Source organism: Mustelus asterias, chromosome 19, assembly GCF_964213995.1.
Source record: "Mustelus asterias chromosome 19, sMusAst1.hap1.1, whole genome shotgun sequence".
Lineage (NCBI taxonomy): Eukaryota > Metazoa > Chordata > Chondrichthyes > Carcharhiniformes > Triakidae > Mustelus > Mustelus asterias.
The window spans coordinates 47288944-47311414 of NC_135819.1; the positions used below are offsets into that span (position 1 = coordinate 47288944).

Consider the following 22471-nt stretch of genomic DNA (forward strand, 5'->3'; position numbering starts at 1 on the left):
TTATTTATATGGTGCTTTTCACAGCCACAGGACATCCTAAAAGTGGTTTACAACCAATGAAGTACTTTCGAAGTGTAGCCATTGTTGCAGTGTAGGAAACGTAGTAATTAATTTGTGCCCAGATAGCAATTTTTAAATAGTGAGGCATGCCGACCCCTTTAAATAAAACCAATTGTTGGATGCACCAGTGACTTTCACCTTGAAAGAAAGGTACAAGGTTGATAGAGACTTATTTATGAAGAATGGTGACTCATAATCTCATTCTAGAGTTCAATGTTATATTCAGCCAGCTGGACTTTTGTCAAAATAATTAGCTGTTTTAATCTTCCTGTTGGAATTCATCAGTCTATGGAAAAAAATGTGTAATAAGGACCAGAAAATCTGTCTTTGTGATATTGATTGAGGGATCAGTGTTGGTCAGGACACTGTTGTTCAGAATTGTTACATGAGATATTTTATGTCCACCAAACCGGCACCTTTCGTTTAATGTTTATCTGAAAGATGTACCGGGCGGCACAGTGGTTAGCACTGCTGTCTCAGTATCAGGGACCCAGGTTCAATTCCTAGCTTGGGTCACTGTCTGTTCGGAGTCTGCACGTTCTCCTCGTATCTGCGTGGGCTTCCTCTGGGTGCTCCGGTTCCCTCCCATGGCCCAAAGATGTGAGAGTCAGGTTGATTGGCCATGCTAAATTGATCCTAGTGTCTAAGGGCTTAGTGGGGTAAATGTGTTAGGTTATGGGAATAGGGTCTGGGTGATATGTGGTCAGTACAAACTCAATGGGCCGAATTGCCTCCTTTTCTGTACTGTAGGGATTCTATGACAACACCTCCAGCAATGCAGTACTGCTCTGGAGTGTCAGTCTTGATTTTTGTTCTCAAGTCCTCAAGTGGGACTTGAACCTGGGACCTGTTGGATCTTTCTCTTGAGAATAAACAACGCCAAGCTTTTCAACTTTAGTTAAGTTACGCTAGGTATCGGTTGTATTGCGATCCCAGTTGGTGTTGCTATTGGACAGTCAGATCCCAGAATGGATTCCTGGCTCAATAGACTGTCACATTTTTTTGTTTAGAAACATGGATTAACAGGGTCACAGAACTGCCACTTTAAACAAAAGAAAAAATTTCTTAAACATAAAAAAATTGACTATAATACAATACCCGAGGGGGCATAACTATAGGGTTCATGGTGGGAGATATAGGAAGGTGTCCGAGGTAGGTTTTTTACTCAGAGTAGTTGGGGTGTGGAATGGACTGCCTGCAGGGATAGTGGAGTCAGAAACTTTAGGAACATTTAAGAAGCTATTGGATAGGCACATGGAGTACTTCGGGATGATGGGGAGGAAATAGCTTGATCTGGGTTTCAGACAAAGCTCGGCACAACATCGTGGGCCGAAGGGCCTGTTCTGTGCTGTACTGTTCTATGTTTTATGTTCTAATACCCCTTCACCATACCTATATCTTCACAGATGAACACATTGTTAAGGATAACACAAGTTACCAAATATATCTTGTACTAAGATTCTCAGTCAGTACATAGTCCATGTAAACCAACAGGCCAACTGTGGTCAGACACACCACACTCTGAAACCAAGTGGCAGATGCCACCCAATACATCTTCTGTGGATTTCTCATCATCCCCCCCCTCCCCATGCCTATCACATTGAGCCAGCTGATTTCACTGTAATCTGATTTTTGCGGCGGGGGGGGTGGTAGGAAGGAAAAAGCCTTGGATTCTTCGCCCAACCAGTGCTTTCGCTTGGATGTCTTCACCAAGGATCCACTTCCAGGATTTCAATTTCCTTTCAATATTCCTCTGCCCTTGATTGCCATGTGCATTCAAACTTCTGCACTATCTCTCAGGTACCCAGTCACACCTATAGAGAACCACCTCTCTACAGGCTGTATTAAGGTGTCGCCAACCTTAAGATTACTTCAGATGTCTGGCTTCTTGCTAGACAACTTCACTAGGTTTGTACTTTTCATCTCTATAACTAGGAGCTTGTCTCTTTCGCTTTCTTTAACTTTACCGTACAATACCTTGTTTAGATTCTAGTTCTTTGTTCCTTTGACTTCAGAGGTCCTGGGACTTTTTTGTTCCCTAGTTTCTAGAACTATCTGTTCTTTAGCTTCTGGGACTTGCTTTCTGCCCCTTACTTATTATCCTGCCTCTCTGCTGGCAGTTTCTATGAGAGAGACTTTTTTTTCAGATACCTGGTTCCAAATGAGCCAGAAGTGCTTGTGTCTTTTAGTATGGGCCCCTGTTTGTTTTCACATTATAAACCTTTAATTACAGTGGAAGCACAATTTGAAATGAAACCAAAACCCACAGACATGCAGGCATTTTTAACATGAAGCTAACTAAAGTAATAACCTTTTTTCTCTCATAAACATAAAGTTAAACATCTTTAATTTGTTTCTAATACCCATAAATACAAATACAAACTGATTCCTTGCAGTTGATTGCCCTTTTCTGATGAGTTATCACAAAGTAATATTGCAAGCACATAGAAGCATGGAAGCCCTAATCAATGTGGGATTGAAGGTAACGGTAATTCTGGCAGAATCAATTATAATGAAGTCTACTGGAATAGCCAGAAACTATACCAGGGTATGGATATGTCCTGGGCTGAAATTTGCCAAGTCCTCTTGTTCGGGCAGAAAGTCTGCTCACCATTGCAAGGGGCTTTTAGTGTAAGGAGGTGGCTGGAGGAGAGAATGCTGCAGGTGGAATCCCCAAACTGACAGTGGCCTGCAATTATGACACTTTTTGTGATCATGTGAACTTCAGTGGCTACTGATTGTTGTATCTTAGCATTTACACCCTCCCCACCCCTGCAAAGGTGAATATTCAGCCCCATGTAAAGCAAAGCTATTTAATCTACATAAGCCATTTGTATTTGAGTGCTGTTGATACTAGGAAAACCTTGTGTGCACTGTACACTATCACTCCATCAAGGTAGAAGGGTTTTTAGCATGGGGTCATGTAATACTTTGCCAGGCAAACTGAAGGCTTATCCACTCATTGTGCTGCTTAATGCTTGTGGTTTTGGAAGCATATGACAGGACTTGCTCCCTCATCCTGCTTTGTTTGTTTGCAGACTGTACTTAGTATGCAAGAAAACAGCAGCCAGGGTTGACTGAAATGAATGGAAGAATGAGATCGTTTCCTACTTGTATTTGGTTGAGTTGGCAGCTATTAGCATTCATTCAACTTCTCAATCTGAGTGCTTTGCATGTGGAGCAACAGTGGGGTGATGCAGCTCCATAAAATAATACTGCTGTTCCATCACATCCCATTCACAGTGGAAAGCAGAATGTAGCAGGTGACTCTGTGCCAGTGATCTTAAAAATGAGGGAAATGAGTTTGTGTTTCCAAAGGCAGTTGTAAATTTTAACACTTTTGTGTTGAAGCAACCGTAGTTTGTTCAGTACACTCTAGTCTCAAAATTTGTACTAAGTGTACTTCAGGATTGCAGATTGGCATTAATGATGCTGTTGCAGCTTGGGCGTTTAGTGTCGAAAGACTCATAACATTTTTTACACCCTGTAAGTTGTGTAATGGAAATAAAATATCTTTTCCCTAGAGAGCAATTTTTAACTAATGAAGTATATTGACCCGTTTTTTAAAAAAAAAGCAATTGTTGGATGCATCAGTGGCTTTCACCTTGAAAGGTACAAGGTTGACTATGAAGAATGGTGACTCATGATCTCTGAGACTAGAGTTCAATCTTGTATTCAGCCAGCTGGATGTTTGTCAAAATTTTCTGTTTTAATCTTCCTGTCCAAATTCCTCAGTCTGTGGAAAAAGCTGCAGCTCCCTTGTGTGAAAACCTTCGGTTACCCTCCTTGATAATTTACATAAAATCTTCAGTAACCCTCTCGTCCACTTATAGGAGTTTGCAATTGTCTTTCACCTCTTGTTCCCTTCCTAGTTTATTTAACAAAAATAATAGGTTCCTAGGTTTTAGTAGTTGCTAGGGAAGAATACCATGTTCCAGTGCCAGAATCTGATTTCCTGTGTTCTTTTGATCCCAGTAATTTGAAGCAGTGGCATAGATCGGCTACTTTTCACAAGCTGTTAACAGCCATTAATAATGGATGCTTTCTCATGGAAAAAAATCAATCCTAGCTGATTCATACAAGAAAGAAAAATGTCTGAGTCATCATCCAAATCCACAATTTATTCAGTTTTATTCATTTATCAAAAATCTTAGTACTGTACTTAGGACTGCCATTTGCTTTGTAAATGCAATGCAAAGGGAAAGTACCTTAACATCCCTTAACTGCAAATATTTAACTGCCAGCTTTGTTAGTGGCTTTTTGGTCATATATAACCATCGCTTTAACACTTTACAAGACAATATTTCAGTAACCCTCCAAACATATTATTTTACCTAATACTTCGGCTTAACCTGTTAAATACCATTGTTTGGTTCCAAGGATGATAGTTTCTGATGCATTTGTAAATATTTTCCCTTTAGCAATGCAATGGTGATAGCATTACTCTAAATGTCCTAAATGGACTTTAGAAATAGAAGCAGTTGTGGGTGATGGACTTGATGTCCATTAAGTAAAATCTTTCCGCTTACCCACCAGTTCAATGTACCTATTAGGTATGTTGTGAGCAGTTTTGAGTATGAATGCACACATGTACTAGCGAGGGAGCAGAGCATTATGATTGTCCTGTAAAGTTACTGTCACAGATATTAGTACACCAAGAGTCCGAGTACTAAGTTTTTTTTAATACTTTTCCAATTCTATCAAATCAAGTCCAATTCAGAGTCTCAACAAGTTGAGACATTTCCGATCCAGGCTGACAAGACAGGGCCTTCACCACCTGTCTTGGGTCTGATCTACATGAGCCCAGCTGATTGGAGGAGGGGCAGGGTTCCTCCTGCAAGGCTGGATCTCATTTGCATTTTAGCCAAAAGTCCGAGATGCCACTTTTAAAAATTGCTTCATATGAATATGAAGCTTAAATATAACCTAATGACCTCAACCAAGCGCAGCATCCTGTCCATACTACGCTTGATCTTAGCCAAAAGGCCGAGAAGCGTAGAACAGATACTACACTTGATCTTAGCCAAAAGGCCGAGAAGCGATAAGTTTTTAAAAAATACTTTTCCAATTCAATCAAATCAAATCCAGAGTCTCAACAAGTTGAGACATTTCAGATCCAGGCTGACAAGACAGGGCGAGCGACCAAACCACCCTGTCCTGGGCCTGATCTACATGAGCCAAGCTGATTGGAGAAGGGGGAGGTTCCTCCTCCAAGACTTGAGCTCATTTGCATCTTAGCCAAAAGGCCAAGATGCCGCTTTAAAAAATTGCTTCATATGAAACATATGAAGCTTCAGTGTAACCTAATGACCTCAACCAAGTGCGGCCGACCATGGGCTGCCGACCATACTACACTTGATCCTAGCCAAAAGGCCGAGAAGCGATAAGTTTTTTAAAATACTTTTCCAATTCAATCAAATCAAATCCAATTCAGAGTCTCAACAAGTTGAGACATTTCAGATCCAGGCTGACAAGACAGGACGGGAGACCAAAACCACCCTGTCCTGGGCCTGATCTATATGAGTCAAGCTGATTGGAGAAGGGGGAGGATCCTCCTCCAGGACTTGAGCTCATTTGCATCTTAGCCAAAAGGCCGAGATGCCGCTTTTAAAAATTGCTTCATATGAAACATATGAAGCCTCAGCGTAACCTAATGACCTCAACCAAGTGCAGGCGATCCATACTACACTTGATCTTAGCCAAAAGGCCGAGAAGCGATAAGTTTTTTTTTTAATACTTTTCCAATTCAATCAAATCAAATCCAATTCAGAGTCTCAACAAGTTGAGACATTTCCGATACAGGCTGACAAGACAGGGCAAGCGACCAAACCACCCTGTCCTGGGCCCGATCTACATGAGCCAAGCTGATTGGAGAAGGGGGAGGTTCCTCCTCCAAGACTTGAGCTCATTTGCATCTTAGCCAAAAGGCCGAGATGTCGCTTTTAAAAATTGAGAAGCGATAAGTTACAGTTGGAAAGTTTACCTTGCTGAGTAAGATTCTGATAAATCTCTGGGCTAGATGTGGGCCAGTGATGAGTTTACATGACTATCTTCAGAGGAAGACTGACAGCTGGCAGATACAGTTTAATGTGGATAGGCATAAACTTTTTTTTTTAAACTTGCCTTTATATATTGTGCCTTTCATCAGCTCAAGACTTTCCAAAGCACCTTGCAGCCACTTGAGTTTAGTCGGTGTTGTAATATGTGAAACGTGACAGCTAATTTGCATACAGCATGTTTCCACAAAGATGACTATTGAATGAGGGATAAATATTGGCAGGGGCACCAAAGGTAACTCCCGTGCTCTTCAAAATAATACCATGGGACCTTTTATGTTCACCTGAGGGTAGACAGGATCTTGGTTTAATGTGTCATCTGAAAGATAGCATCTCTGACAGTCTTGCATCCCTCAATGCTCCATTGAAGTGGGCGCCTGGAGTTTTGTACTCCAGTCCTGGAGGGAAACTTGAACCCTCTAACCTTCTGACTCAGAGCGTGCCACCAAGTGAGCTGCTGATGACACTTGTTATGAAGAGAGGTTGTAGGGAAAGTGTATTAGATTTCTTCAGGGTCAGTTGGACAAGTATCTTGGAAAGGCACATATCACCAATCTGCCACTGTGAGAAGGACGCATAGGTTTTGTTTAGCTTGGTGATTGTGTTGCCATGTCTTTTGGACAATACTGTATGTATGAACATTGAAAAAGCTAAAATACAGTCTGGTTGCTTTGAATTTGCTGTGGTTAAGCTGTAACATTTAGTGCATGCATGCTTTGCCCATCTATTTGGTAGGCTTAGCAATTTTTCTTTTTCACCTACACCCTGTTCTTTGGAGCACAGTATTCTATTAACTTGCATACAGTCTGTACAACTTGTCTGAGGAGGAAGCCCTTTAGTGCCAAGCAGGGTAATTCTTCTTTCATCCATTTCAGAAGGAGCAGCTGCATCAGTGAATGGAGAGGTTCTGTGTAGACGTTGCACTATTCTTCAGTAACTGCAGTGATTTCCTGACTCCTTTATTCTCGTTGCAGAAATAAATCAGTTTGCCTTTAATTTGTAACCGCAGCTGTGCCAGATTCACAGTCTCTTCTCTCCGCTCTCTTACCCACACACCCCCCCCCCCCACCCCCATTCAAATTAGAAATGGGCTGCACCTAGAAGATCTGGTGGTGTCAGTTCCTGAACATGCTCATCCAAAGCCTGCAGTGCACAAGTCCTACAAGCCAATTGCAAGATGGAAAAATCTACCTTATGTGCTGGAGCTAAACTGAAGCTGAATCAGTGCTTGGGGAATGCTGACATTAAAAAAAAAAGTCTCTAACAATTGGGTAACTGGAGTTTTACACAAAAAGCTGCAACCCAGGCTGCCTCTATCCTGCAGTTTGGAGTATATAATGTAACGAGAAGCAGCAAATATTGTGGGTGTAAAGTTTATATTTAAGATCATGGAATAGTTCAGTAAACTTGCAAATTGTATACGTATTTATGCAATATTATGGAAAATTTTGGAGAAATTATTTTTTAAAAACCTAGTTTAAAATAATACGTTGGGAACGTTTTTAGGAAGGTGTAGAGTGGCTGGATTTTCAAAAGCCACAAAGGGCAAGTTCAGGTGGAGGCATGCATTTAAAATCGTGTTCTCAGATGGAGTGACTGGATCCCAACACCTTTGGAATGCAGAGTGGTTAATTGGGAGAAGGGGAACTAGCAATTCGTACAGCTCTAATTAACTGGTTGCCGAGCTTGCTGTAGATCTCATGAAGAATCTTGAGATTTTTCAACCAAGAGGTGCAGCGAAAACAGCAGGTCTGGTACACATCAGTGGATACATCTGTCATGATTACAGTGGGGAGCTAGGAGGGATAATGGATGAATTTGTCAACTGATCCTCAGCTGCTCAACCAGTGGCACAGAGTTGCTGTCACTGGTGATGAGAGGCTTGCATTTATGAACTGAGTGGCAGTATTCTTGTGAGGGATGGGAGGCTGCTGGCAATAATGGCATCAGAGGTTAGTAGAAGAAGCCCTGGTGAACAAACAAGCAACAGAACAGATGAAGGAGTGGAGTTGGGAACAGGCTCCTCTGACATTGAACAGAGTAGGGAGAAGGAGCTTCAATAGATGCACCTTCCTTGTCAAGAGGAAGTCAGGACCACTTAGAAGGGATGAAAGGGGAAGAAGGCATTACCCAAGACATCGGGTGTACAGGCTAAGAGCCATCCACTTGCAGGTAACAATGCCAGTGCCCAAAGTATGTGGTGATATAAAGAAGCCCAGGCATTGGAGGGAACACACTGAGGCTGTTTCTGGGCTCTTGGCAATTGGTGGTGGTGGTCTGGCACAGCCACAAGCCACATTAATCAGCAACCTTACACTTGAATGACTCTTAGCCTTATGACTGATTTGTTCTCTAACTTGCCTGCCTGCCTTGAATAAAAAATTATCCCACAAGCATGCACATCTGAATCATCTCATTGCCACCCAAGTAGATTGAGAATGGTTCACCACTGTCAACAATCTCCTGCTGCACCTAACATGATGCTGCAAGAAACCCAGCTCCCAACCATGACCATTAACACACGTCCTTTTTGACATTGAACAATAATAATACAAGTCTGATCGTGGGCATATGTAATAATTATTAAAGGATAAGTTCACTGCCATACAAATGAGAAAATATCACCCGAGTGACACACAGTGCATCTGATGTGGTGTCCTCTGTTCCCATCAACTTCTACTGGTTTGCTGCCCCTTGTGGCTGAAGATGAGCCGACAGCTTCCTGTTTCATTGGCTTTGCTTGCAGCTGGCATGCATGTGACTTTCATCCTCATGATAGAGGTGCCCTCGCGGACCCCTCTGTGCCTATATATTTCTGGGGCAGCTTCTGTCACAGGGCCTTGACAGGAAGGTGCGGAGGAATGAGTGACTCTGGCCCTGCAACAATTCTTCTGACCAAGGAGGCTAGCAATGATTGACTGGAATGGTATGTTCTGCTCCTCCTTTGAAACTGGCCCTATAGGAAGCACTATAAAATGGTAATGAGAACTCTGGTTGCTCATCAAGGGCCTCAGTACAACAAGCCCCATAGATGAGAGTGGTTGTTTGGGCAGGAGCTCTTCACCTGGAGATTGAGCTATCAAATGACTGCTCTTCATTATCTCCTGTCTCTCCATCACCCATGGCCTGACGTAACAGCGCCCTCACGATCTACCTCTTCCATTAGGGTCAGCTGAGACACACCACCCTTACGAAACAATTCCGTGGAATAGTGCTTTCTCCTCCAACACGAAGAAGAGATCATTACTAGGTCCCGTCACCAGGTCCTTCCTGGTGCTGCTGATTGAGTGCTAGACTTTCCCCGTGAGGCAATAAGAGATGTGAAGTTGAGGATAATTTTACTTGGCTATTCTGTGTCAGCAAAGTCAGAGGTCTAGATGAACAAAACCTAGTCTGCAACAGAAACAGATGAGTTTTGGACACATTTGAATTTCTGGGGGATGGGAAATTGATTAGGAAGATATTAGAACAATTGAATCTAGAGCTAACAAAAATATGGATAAAGGGTTCACCAGGTTGGAGCAGAGGAGGGCAGTGTTATGAAAAGTGGTTTTGATGATGGAAAAGATTTTGGGTCTGCACTGAACCCTACACCATGGGTACATGAATGAAGATGTAACATAGAAATTGCCATTGGTCATTATATGACTTGGCTGATATCCTGCTTTTTTGCAGTTGATGAAGCTAAATATTGGACAGCTGAGGAAAAGGTAACTGCAGTTTTACATCCCTACTGAGGCCAACTTTACTCCTCAGGGCTTTGTATGGCTTTGTTTAGTATGAGTGAGTTGACTGGAGAGAGGGGATGTGTAAGTGGCTCGGAAAGGGGTCTACGACAATAACTAAGAAACCTTGGTTTTTCCAATAGATGCCGTGTAGATGATCAGTAATGTAATGTCACAGTTGAATTTGATGTCTATTGAAAAGCAAAGTAATGCATTTTATGCAATATTCTGGTAAATCAAATAATTTGAAAAAAAAATGGGGAAAAAACTAAAATTGCTAATGTTTTGTTAGTATCAGATTTGATAATAAATTAGTACATTTTATCTCTGTCTAGATGTAATCTGTAATTATGATTACAATATCTTAATCTCGATTGACTGCAAATAATTGATTTTGATATCGATTGTATCATTCACAGTTGAAAAATGCTTCTGAGAATCTGTTGTACTTTGCCCTGGCCATTGCTTCTGTATTTTGACATTCCACCATTAATTTTTAATTTACTTTAACTTTTTTATCTTGGAATTGTGTTTTTAAATTTCAATGTTTATCTGACAATAATGTTTCTTTCATAAACAGGTGGTTTATTTGAACAGTCCCTGACTGAGATAGAGAGTAAAGATCATCATAGAAATCACAGGAGCGCTGCAGTGCAGGAGGCGGCTATTCAGCCCATTGATATTGCTAAACAAACAAAATGATTGTGAACCGAGGAAAAACAGTGAAAGAATATGATTTGCAGGATATATTACATCTACCTTCACCCTAGAGCAGAATGGTTGAAAAGTGTCGCAGTGTGATATTTATCAACACCTCAGAAGTTACATTTATGACATGATTTATCTTTTTATTTTAGGATTGCCTGAAAGCTTGCCAGGAGCAGATTGAATCATTGCTGGTCAGCAACCTGAGACACATTCAGCAGCACCAACAGCAGCAGGACCCTTCAAAGAGGGTGGATGAACTGGACCAGGCCAGCACTCCCACAGATGTGAGAAATGTAAATCTGTGAGGCTGCTGGAATGGAAAGGGCTGTGTGTGATCTTCCCTTTGGGGAGAAATACTTTTGTTTTTCCTTTTTAAAAAAATGCTCCCACATAGAAACTATCTAAAGCTTATTTTAGAAAAACAAAACTGATATTAAAAACTCTGGTGCCTATGGTGTTCTGCAGAAGGGAATCCCACCTTATTTGTTTGCATAATTGCTGTTATATTATCAATGATGAACATGCTTAAAAAGCATAAAATAGCTAGCTAAGTGCAGGCCTGTGTATGTGGGATCAAATGATTTAGATATTTACTATTCTATTTTATGGTGCATGCACCCTCTTCAGATATAAGAACTTTTGTGGCTCAATTTAGATTGCAAAGCAATAGCCTGAGGGATTGGGGAGGGTTGCTGGAAAATAGTCTTCTCTTTTGTGAATGAACCATCTTCAGTGTAGAAGGAATGTAACTGCCATAACATTGACCCTTTCATCTTCCAATGAAGTTCAGTTATTAGCAGATTTGCTATGATGTGGGTATATGTTTTGCCTTAAATAATTAGCATGTGTATGGAAGGTTCCTATTTAAACCTACTTTAACTTCTTTGTGTCTTGGGTGTTTTATACATTTCTTTACTATGTGTCTATGTCTCGTCTCTTCCTATTGTCGTTAGTTCTGTATGCCACTTGCTTTTTCCCCATGTGTCTCTCTCATCTCTTTTCAACATCTTACTGCTCCCTCTCTATCTTTTCCCATGCATTTTTCTCTCTTTCCCCCTTTTCCCATGCTTCTTCCTCTTCCCTTTTCCCATACGTCTTTGCCTTTTACCTGTTGTGTGTGTTTGTGTGTAGCTACTCTCTTCACTGTATCATCTGTTTCTAATTCTGCTGTCCAACTTCTCCCTCCATCAATGTATGTCTCTAACTCTTTCTAATTCCTTCTTCAGAAATGGTTCATTCTAAACACAGCAGCATTGTTAGCTGCTCCTCTAACTGTGGGCCAAACTTGAATGCGTCCAGGGAATTCCTGATTCAACTGCCTGTCAGCTGATTACACTGCCATAGAACTCTGCATTAGAAGATATAACACAGGGTTGTCCAGATTGATGTAGATCTTTTGGTCATCACTATTGATCTTGCAGAGAGATTTCAACTGTGATTACCTAGCATTTTGTGTGACAAGCAGAGAAACTGAACTGTATCCTTCCACTTGAAAAGAGGCATAAAACTTGTCAAAGAGAAAAACTTCCAAATGTTTTGTTTTTGTGCAGACATTGGCCCACAGTTAGCATTATTGTAAACCATTTCATTTGAAAAGCACTTTGAATATATTTCCCAAGGGATGGATGGAATGGTTTATGAAATGGACTTGTTTTTGTTTCCCAGTATCTGGTGTATTATATAATTATGGTGTTGCTGGAAAAAGGAACAACACTTTTATGGAAGACATTCCAGTTTGGGTTGCAACATTCCGCAAATCTTCAGTAACTTCATGTATTTTCAGTGTCATAGAAGGATCTTGTGTGCCACAGGTGTACCGAGCCTTGGACATTTGGATGAGAATCATTGCTGGTGCGAGAATCATTGCTGGTGCAAGAAGCAGCAAATACCATGGTTCACAACTTGTTGTTATTTGAAAAAATTTGTATTCAGTCTACTTGAATTTTTCTGCTCCATCGTTAGGGCATGGATGGTAAAGAGTTGGGGCGGTGTTTATTTGCACATGTTTTGTAACAGTCAGAAATTTGCAAAATGAAGTTATTGATTGAAATGTTGAACTAGGGATTTGTGAAAGGTGGGACTAAAGAAAGTATTCCGGGGGTGGGGAGGGAGGGGGTTAATAGATTTTTGCTGAATTGACACAGCCTGACCTGGATTGATGAGGGTAGAAAATGGAGTACGAATCTTTATTTTGCGCTGCTATGAAAAGCTATGATTTTTTTCATTCTTATTCACATTAACAGTACTTGGCTGTATTGTTTCACTGAGTGTGCTGCTATTTTATAAACATTTTTATAATATATTATTTTACTGCTTAAGTTTCAAAATCCTGAAGTAGTGGGTAATGGAAAATGAGTACATTGATTTACTGGAAGTGCCCATGTACAGTTTTTTCCAGTATTGTTTCATGATTTTCTTTTTGTCACATTCTGCAAAGACAGCATAGTTACCTCAGGTTTACTGGACAATAAAATGGTTCATATTCACAATACCTCACACTTCTACAGTTTCTGGGGAACCTTAAAGGCTTCGTTGCTATAAAGAAATATGGTTGGGCACACTGTAGTACAGTGCTGCCTCAGCTGAGATGCACAAGCTGGTTGCACAAGCAAAAGGCTCCCTTCTGGGCTCAGTAACATTACCATGTACCTCATTTACTTTCAGATGCACAACTCTGTTCTTAAACTTTTTGCTTTACTGTGTGATGCCATATCAATACAATGTTATTCTCTCACAAAGTTCTCTTATGTTTTGTTATTCATATGGTTAGGGATGAGTAGAGAGCATTTATAGTTTGAGTACAATGTGGAAAACTTGTGGGAGTATATGATCAGTTGATGGGTACAAAGCTGAATTCAGTAGATTTGTGAATTGTTTGTTCAGTATTGATTTTTATTCAACTTATAATGACTTTGGATCATGGTTTTATGGTGTGAAGGAAATAGGCATGTCTTATGGACAATAAAGTCGCTTGGTCCAAAGTGCATGTGTGTGGGTCTTTTTCACTCTTATTTTCACACGTGTCACCCAAAAAGTGGCAACTCTAGTTTTCACGACTTAATTTTAACATGCATCATACTCATAGGATGTGAGCTAATACAGCTTATGCTAAGTGATGCATTCTGATGAGTAGAGCAGAATCTTGAAAGACATTTAAATGTAACCAAGTTGCATTGTTTGATCGGGTAAGAATTGGATATTATGGTTAATTCATTGTGCCTTGGTTTACTAATTGTGGTGCTATGCAATAGGTAATCCATCACAGATTTGGGATATAATGCTACCGTGTAATGGTGTGGCTCTGTCCACAAAATCCACATAGTTTTGGGATTCTGCTGTTAGTGTCACCATCCATTTTGGACACCTGAAACATTCCTTCTGTGGGTGTTCATTGTCATAACCAGCTGAACCACGGAAGACCCGGAAACATTCAGATCATTTCAAAAGGGGGATGTCAAAATTTCCTTCTACCTGGAATAAATTGAGGATTCCTGTCTTTTGATCATTTGGTTACTAAGTAAGAAGTGTCACAACACCAGGTTAAAGTCCAACAGGTTTATTTGGTATCACGAGCTTTCATCAGGTGAGTAATATATTGCTTTATTGGAAGATTATAGGACATGTTAATACTTCCCCCATTTAATTCAATTACAGTAGATCTCACTTGTATCCATGTTAGTAACCATCACGTTGGATGTGCTCAGACTGCAAATAAAGAATTCCAATTGACCATTTATACTACTGTTATGAAGATTTAGCCAAGCAATTCCAAACCAAGGTTTCCTGCAAATGTTTATGTTGGCCTCTATATTGAAAGGTCAAATGCTGTAGTTTTTCCATACAGTAAACCATAATTCTAGAAATACTAAGTCAGACTACCTGAATAAAGCAGCTATGGGAAAGGTAAAATTGTTCTGGTGGTATACTGATTAAATTTCATGTCACACCAATTTGTGACATTTTCAAATGGATAAATGTGTTGTATGAGTCATAATCTCATTGCTACTATGATTTTTTATGACTTGAGTAAGTCTCTTTAAGATAAGCCCTACGAGATGTTTTAACAGCTTGGAAATTATTGCCATAAATATTAAAATTAGATGACTAATGTTTAATGGTGACAGTATTTTAGTGGAACTTTCTGATCTGGTTTTGCTTTCACTCCCACTTGCCAATGGAGTATTCACAGTGCTATGATTAACCCAACATGAGCCCATTCAATGTGTACTACAAAACAAATGACATATTTAGAAGAGGAAAACAATCCAAAAATGATGCCTGCTTGTAGGAATACCTGGTGCTGACTAGGTTTGCTGTAAAGTCAATGTGCTTTCCATGTTATCAATATCTAAAGTGGCAAATTGTAAATACTTGCAATTTTAAAACAATTGGGTGAAATAATGTACCGTCTGTAAAGGTATGCAATAGGTTTGGGTGCCCTCAACCCAGCTCCAAGGAGACAATCAAAACACTAGCTCACAATCCAGCACTTTTTAAAGAGTGGCAATCTCTCAAAAGGGTGAGTAGCAGAATTGGAAAAAAATGCATGGCGAGGTTGAGTTTGCAACACTTCTTGGGAGTGTCAGGAAGCTTCATTAAGTATATGGCCATACGGTTTCTGTCCTGGTAGTGCCTACCAAAGTCATCAAGATGTGTGCGCAGTAAACCAATTTATCAAGGTGGGTGCAGAACAAATTGAGCTTGTTTACTTGGTGGAAAATGCTGTCAGAATTGTGTGGTTTCAAATCAATGTTGAATCTCAAATAATACTATGTGGAAGCAACAATGCTGAGTTCTTGTATTTTTTGCTGACAATGGGTCTAATCCTCGTCTCCATTTAAAGATTAAGATAACCTTTTTGGCACTGGAATTTAAAAACGACCAGAAGCCATAATTTGAATCTTGTAGCTCTGATGTAAAAGTATTTTTTTATCTAAACCTGCTTGTAAAAATTATTGTTTTATCTACCTGAGCATATTATAGAAAACAAAATGAATTAAACTAAGATGGATAACAATCTTGCTAGTCAGATTAAAATATGAAGTGGTACATGGTGGATTATGCTTGCAATCTCTGTTTTTACAGTATGTGAACAAACAGATATCAGATTATAGAGCAAAGATGAGTTAAGGGGTAGTGAGGTGCATATTCAACATGTTTCTCACTCTCCTATGCTACTTTGCCCCCAAATACTTACCATACTTGCTGTGCCTAAAAATGTTTCCAGCTTTCTCCCATTGCGGCATCATTCTAAATGTTTTACCAATTTCCTTATTCAATATTCAGCTTTTATTTTGAAATCCACTTTCCAATGGCCTCAATTTAGTGGAATGCAACTTGTATATCAAAACTGTCTATCAATGCAGGCTTTTCAGAGAAAAATAGACAGTTGTGGACTTAGTCTGGAAAACCCCACAAAAATTTGGAAGTTCCTGTGTAATAAAAATGGAATTTGACTTGTTCCGTCATAAATTCTTGACCTTGCTGATCAATTCTTCAGTTTGTTTTTTAAAAAAATCTTTCTAACAGTAAATTATAAATAAGAATATTTTAGTAAAAGGTTCTTTTCAGGCTTCCATCACTCGTGTTAACGCCAGTGGTTTGACAGCAGTCCCAATCCATGTTATGCTGCCTCTAACCACATTTTCTAACCTATTTCTCACTACTTGTTCTGTGGAATGCACAGCCAATGCAAGGCCTCAGTAAGAAATATTCAAAGTTTAGAAGCTTGAAAATACAGAGTTGTTGTGCTGCTCCTATGCTCCAAGTGCAAAACGAACCAATAAACTGCCCAGTAAACAAACATTTTGTTGGTCCGAATCACTGTTTCTTGTGTCTGTGCTTCAGGTAAAATATTAGAATTCAGCAAATTTATTTTACTTATTTATTTACCCTCAACTTCATAGTATGAAACTATGTTGGAAATAACCCATAGACAACACATCATTTATGGTTTGGCTGGATTAGTACAACCACTAGTTCACTTCTATATGGTTTTTGGGATTATTTCAGTTACCATGTTGTTTCTTATAAAAAGTAATCTAGATTTCATTTCCAATTGTTGTTTTCAAGCATTTTTGTAGATCGTAGCTTTTTAATACAAACTGATTTACTTTAATGGTACAAGCCACCAAGGCAGCTTGCTTTTGTCTTGAATTCCTATCCCGTTTCTTGAAAGTAGAAACTTCTGTTGAGATTAAGTTTCACAGCCATCTATTCGGCAGCACTTCCTGTCTTGGTGAGGTTATTTTGCACAAATCTGAGGCAAATGCTCAAGAATTAAATACTTTACACCTGGAACTGACGTTTTGTGGATTTATAAGACAATGGCAGGAACACCGTTACATTGTGTTACAGCACATTGCCACTCCACGACAGAAGGTTTTGGCAAAGTTCTACACTTTTTTGAGCCCAATGACTTTTGTTATGTTGCAAAGAAAGGTTTAATTCATTAAGCCTGTAAAATATGTTGCCTAAAAAGCCCGGTAAAACCTGGAAATACTGGATGAAAATTGGGTTGATTTCAAAACATGCAGCACTCCTTGAGTTTATAGATTCTTGCCAAAACTTTACCACAGAATAGCTGTCTAACATGTTTGATTATCTTCGACTGTACTTGCAGTTAAAAGTTTATTTTGAAAAAATGTTGGTGTATCTTTTGAGGGCAGGATGTTTGGTCTCCAAGTTCTGTTTTATTTTGCTTGGTATCATCGTATGGTATTCTGCGAAAGAACTTCAACAAAATTGACATTTACCAACTTTTTTTAGTCTTAAACATATACACACTGGAAAAAGTTCACTGAACGCAAGCCCCTGAAAAGGTTTAAATGCAAATCCTGACCTTTGCTATAGGAATCGATAGATGTAAACTCCCAAGTACAAGAACGGAGGTTTGTATTTTCTATTTTCCTTTTGCCCGGCTCGTTATGGTGAGCGGGCGGGTAAGTGGAGCTGAGTCCACGAAAAGATTAGCCATGATCTTATTGAATGGCGGAGCAGGCTCGAGGGGCCAAATGGCCTACTCGCGCACCGAGTTCTTATGCTCTCCTACTTGTTAGAGGATCAAAATTTGGAACCTTAAGCTTAAAAAATTTCTTTCCTTCTCAATTTTTGAACATTTAAAAGTCATAGTTGCATCACTTAGTGCATGGAAGGAGGGGAAATCATGAATAAATCATGGTTAAATTAAAGGACTATTAATCCAGAGGCCTGATTGAATAATCTGGAGTTGAGTTCAAAACCCACTATGACAGCTGGGAACTTAAATTCAATTGGACAAATCTATAGTAAATAGCTAATATCAATAATGTTAACTATGCAATTACCAGTTTGTTAAAAATCTGTCTGTTTCACTGATATTCTTTTGGGAATAAATCTGCCATTCTTATGTATGTGACTCCAGGATCACAGCATTGTAGTTGATTTTTAACTGCTGTTATGACTGGTTGGTAGGAGTCCACAGTTCCTTGAGCCCCACTACACACAGGTTCCACCATCAGTTTAAAAAAATTTAATTCACTCACCAAAAGGACAATTATTTACCTTCACTACTGTTAGGCCCAGAATAAAAGACTTTAACCAAGCTTCTTTCAATAAACTCAGCAATGGATTTATTATAAAACACCAGTTGTTGTAAATAAGTTGCAAGAACTGGTTAACACAATTGTAAACCAGAAATATAACCATCTACCCTGTTTTAAAATACCCTGTAAGAAGTCTCACAACACCAGGTTAAAGTCCAACAGGTTTATTTGGTAGCAAACGCCATTAGCTTTCGGAGCGCTGCTCCTTTGTCAGGTGAGTGGGAGATCTGTTCACAAACAGCAAACAGGGCATATAAAGACACAAACTCAGTTTACAGAATAATGATTGGAATGTGAGTCTTTACAGCTAATCAAGTCTTAAAGGTACAGACAATGTGAGTGGAGGGAGCATTAAGCACAGGTTAAAGAGATGTATACTGTCTCCAGCCAGGACAGATAGTGAGATTTTGCAAGTCCAGGCAAGTCGTGGGGGTTACAGATAGTGTGACATGAACCCAAGATCGGTTGAGGCCGTCTTCATGTGTGCGGAACTTGGCTATCAGTCTCTATTCAGCGACTCTGCGCTGTCATGTGTCGTGAAGGCCGCCTTGGAGAACGCTTACCCGAAGATCAGAGGCCAATTGCCCGTGACCGCTGAAGTGCTCCCCCAACAGGAAGAGAACAGTCTTGCCTGGTGATGGTCAGGTAGACAACGTTGGCTGAGTTGCAAGAATATGTACCGTGTACCTGGTGGATGGTGTTGACATCCACCAGGTACACACTCTTGCAACTCGGCCAATATTGTCTACCTGATACGCTGCATGGTACGTTGGGGAAACCATGCGGACGCTACGAAAACGGATGAATGAACACCACTCGACAATCACCAGGCAAGACTGTTCTCTTCCTGTTGGGAAACACTTCAGCGGTCACGGGCATTCGGCCTCTGATCTTCGGATAAGTGTTTGCCAAGGCGGCCTTCACGACACACGACAGCGCAGAGTCGCTTAGCAGAGACTGATAGCCAAGTTCCGCACACATAAGGACGGCCTCAACCGGGATCTTGGGTTCATGTCACACTATCTGTAACCCCCCGGACTTGCAAAATCTCACTAACTGTCCTGGCTGGAGACAATACACATCTCTTTAACCTGTGCTTAATGCTCCCTCCACTCACATTGTCTGTACCTTTAAGACTTGATTAGCTGTAAAGACTCGCATTCCAATTATTATTCTGTAAATTGAATTTGCGTCTTTATATGCCCTGTTTGCTGTTTGTTAACAGATCTCCCACTGACCTGACGAAGGAGCAGCCCTCTGAAAGCTAGTGGCGTTTGCCACCAAATAAACCTGTTGGACTTTAACCTGGTGTTGTGAGACTTCTTACTGCGTTTACCCCAGTCCAACGCCGGCATCTCCACACAATTAAAATACCCAGCATGTATACGCAAACAAAGGGCTAGAGTCATTTGGGGAATAGATTGTGGGGGGGGGGGGGGGGGAGAGGATAAAGTTCACAAGGTTTTGATGCTGTCAATCTGGAGTCCCTTTGTGCGCACACATTGCTAGTTTCAGTAGAGGCCTGGAGGTTCTCGGTGTGGAGGAAAATATGACCATTTCAATCCTCAATGTTTCAGCCTCGGGTTTTCCAAAGACAGCTGGACATTGTTAACCACTCTATCTCGGGCAAGGTAAGGAGAATGACAGCTGGGCAGCTTCTCACTTTGAGTTCCGTCCCAATTGAATTTTTAAAAAGGTTCAAAGCTTCAAACTCCTCCCTGTCATGTGATTTCCAGTAAATCACTAGCCTTTGCCTTTTAGCCAGTTATTAAAATAATTGCAGTGCAAACAAGCCACGCAGTTCTTCCCCCTCTACAGTACCATGCTGATAAGCTGATTTCATGGAAAAGGAATTCTGGCTCCCAGTCCAAAGGTGAATTTATGAACTTTTAAAATCCAAGTGTCCAAATAATGCAATGTTCTTAATTTTAAAATAATAGAACAGTTTATGAAGATATGGTTTCCCCTATACATCTGAACTAACCTAGCATGCTACTCTTGGGGGGAGATGATGATGGTGTGGTGGTAATGCCACTGGCCGAGTAATTCTGAGGACACTGGTTCAAATCTCTCAGTAGCAGCTGATGCTGTTTGAATTCCATTAATGAAGAAATAAGAATAAAATATCTTGACCAATCATTGGACACAAACGCAAGCCCAACCCAGTCAATTCTCAAAGTTGTTCTCACTTAACATCTGGGGACTTGTGCCAAAGTTGAGAGTTTGGGCTCATTGTGAAAGAGCTAACACAAGGGGAAAAGCCTACTTGACCTCAACATCAATCTGTTAGAGATGCATCAGTCCTTGAGTGCACTGGTAGTGATCTTATAAAAGACAAGTCCAATCTTCACACTTGAGGTTACCTTCTGATGTATTATGTGGCTTTAGGATAGATTCAGAACCGATCTAGCCTCTTGAAACTTGACATCCACGGAGCAGTGTGGGCCATTAGCAGCACAATTCTAGTCATCCAACAATCTGAAACCTCATTGTTCAGCATTTATCTTGTCACCATCAAGGCAGAAGACCAATTCTGATTCAATGAGAATGATGCCAGGAACAGCACAAAGTGAACCTCGAAATGAGGTGCCTTTTTTTTAGTGTGTGCAGTAATCACCAAGTCTGGCAATAGCTTCCGCAGTGGTCAACTGGAGCTGCTGAATTTTCTTAGTGGGGCAGTCTTCAATGATGTCAGTCATTGATGGGGTGCACCGTAACTGCAATCTAGGTTACCTGCAATGCCGCATGTGTACCAATTTGCTGCATAAAGACCTTGACAGCAATGTTTGAGTGATTGATGTTGGTGTGGCAGGTTGAAGCTGGATCGGTGGGCTGTGGGATCTGTGATGAGGAAGTGGTTTTTAATGGTGGTGTGTTGATGCCATTCTCACTGCCACAGGGCCTCTTATTCCTTGGCATGGTGGTCTTAGCCATACGAGCTGGTGTGTTGGGAGGCAAGCAGCCAGTGGATTATCAGTAAGGTCTTCGTATAGCAGCAGGCTTGGGTTGGTGTCGACCTTCTCCAAGAGCAATCTCCCTCCTTATTTGAGGGGGTGGGATGTTGCTCAAGATTGAGAGCCAGGGGTTGAGTTAATTGGAGGGTACCAACTGGTGCATGGTACTCTGCAGTCAAATAGATGATGGCAAGAGCTGAATTCCTGCAGGTTGAGCATCTGCACCCAACCAAGAGCCAGCAAGTTTGCTGAGGAGGTTGTTCCACATTTTGATCTAACCTGCTGTCTTGCTCAGAAGTTTTTTGAATGTTAGTATTCGGTCAAGGGTAACATCGAGATAAACACGATGTTTGTAATTTGGTCTCTTTTGCCATTCAAAGAGATGTTGAGTACCCTCTTGGCACTGGCATGATGGTGATGGAATAAATTTGAGACTGTTTTGTTGCTGCTGGGCTGAAGGCTCCATATCTTACCATAGTTGGCCAGCTTTGCAACCTTGTTGTTTAGTATTGCCTCCAGTTTAGAAAATGCCCAAGCCTGAGGCACAGTAGATGTTGTCATAATGTTTGGAGGAGAAGCTACCACAGAATTACAAGTATGCTAAATCATTTATCCAGATTCAATGGTATTATCATCACTGAATCGCTATCAATATCCTGGATTTACCATTGACTGGAAACTTAACTCTGGCTACAAGAGCAGGTCAGTGTAGATTACCAGCACCTCAAGATTGGTGTAGAATCTCCATGAATTGAAGATTAATCCCCAGGGCCCTGCTGTCTGCAATACTGGAGAAAAATCATCAGGGCATTGAAAATGTTTTTTTGTCATTTTCTTTGAGCCTTTCTCTTTACCGACATAAAAATATTGGGAAGTGGAGGGGAGGAGGCCAATAGTCAGGCATCGTACAATTAGGTAATGAGTCTTTTTTGCATACGAAGGCAGTGCATCACAAGAATGAATGTGTTGGCTGACTAATAGCTGGAGTATTGGGGGCGGGGTGGTGGGCAGGGAACTTCCAAGAATACATTTAAACACAGTTGACAAACCCTATCAGGAATCTGGGTGTACTAGGGTGAGTGACTCCCCAAAACTTTCCATCACTTGCAAGGCACAAGTGGGGGAGCAAGAATGCAATATCATGCACTAATGCCATTTAGGGAAGCAAATCTGCCGTCCTTACACGTCTGGCCGACATGTGACTCCAGAGCCACAGCAAAGTGGTTGACTTTCAACTGCCCTCGGGCAACTAGGGATGGGCAAAAAAAAATGCTGTCCAACCAACGACACCCATGTCCCACAAATGAATGAGAGAAGACTTGCCCGGATGAGTGTAGAAGCGGGTGACGGTGTGAATGGGTGCGGGTGTGAATAGGGCGGGAAGT

The 22471-nt window shown here is 40.7% G+C and overlaps 1 protein-coding gene and 3 pseudogenes across 4 annotated transcripts in view; 1 reads left to right on the forward strand and 3 right to left on the reverse strand.

Annotated features, from left to right (window-relative positions):
• ccnd2a (cyclin D2, a) overlaps positions 1–16360 on the forward strand; it is a 38321-nt gene extending 21961 nt beyond the window's left edge. For 3 of the 4 annotated variants that reach the window (XM_078235482.1, XM_078235484.1, XM_078235485.1), the window contains one exon: positions 10699–16360. In XM_078235482.1, coding sequence (XP_078091608.1) covers positions 10699–10854 — 156 coding nt within the window. In that variant the 3' untranslated portion in view covers positions 10855–16360. The remainder of the gene's footprint in view (positions 1–10698) is intronic. The other variant, XR_013500170.1, reaches the window with a different exon arrangement.
• Positions 4884–5103, reverse strand: LOC144508128 (U2 spliceosomal RNA; annotated as a pseudogene).
• On the reverse strand, positions 5240–5445 carry LOC144508154 (U2 spliceosomal RNA; annotated as a pseudogene).
• Positions 5600–5779, reverse strand: LOC144508160 (U2 spliceosomal RNA; annotated as a pseudogene).
• Positions 16361–22471: the final 6111 nt, after the last annotated feature.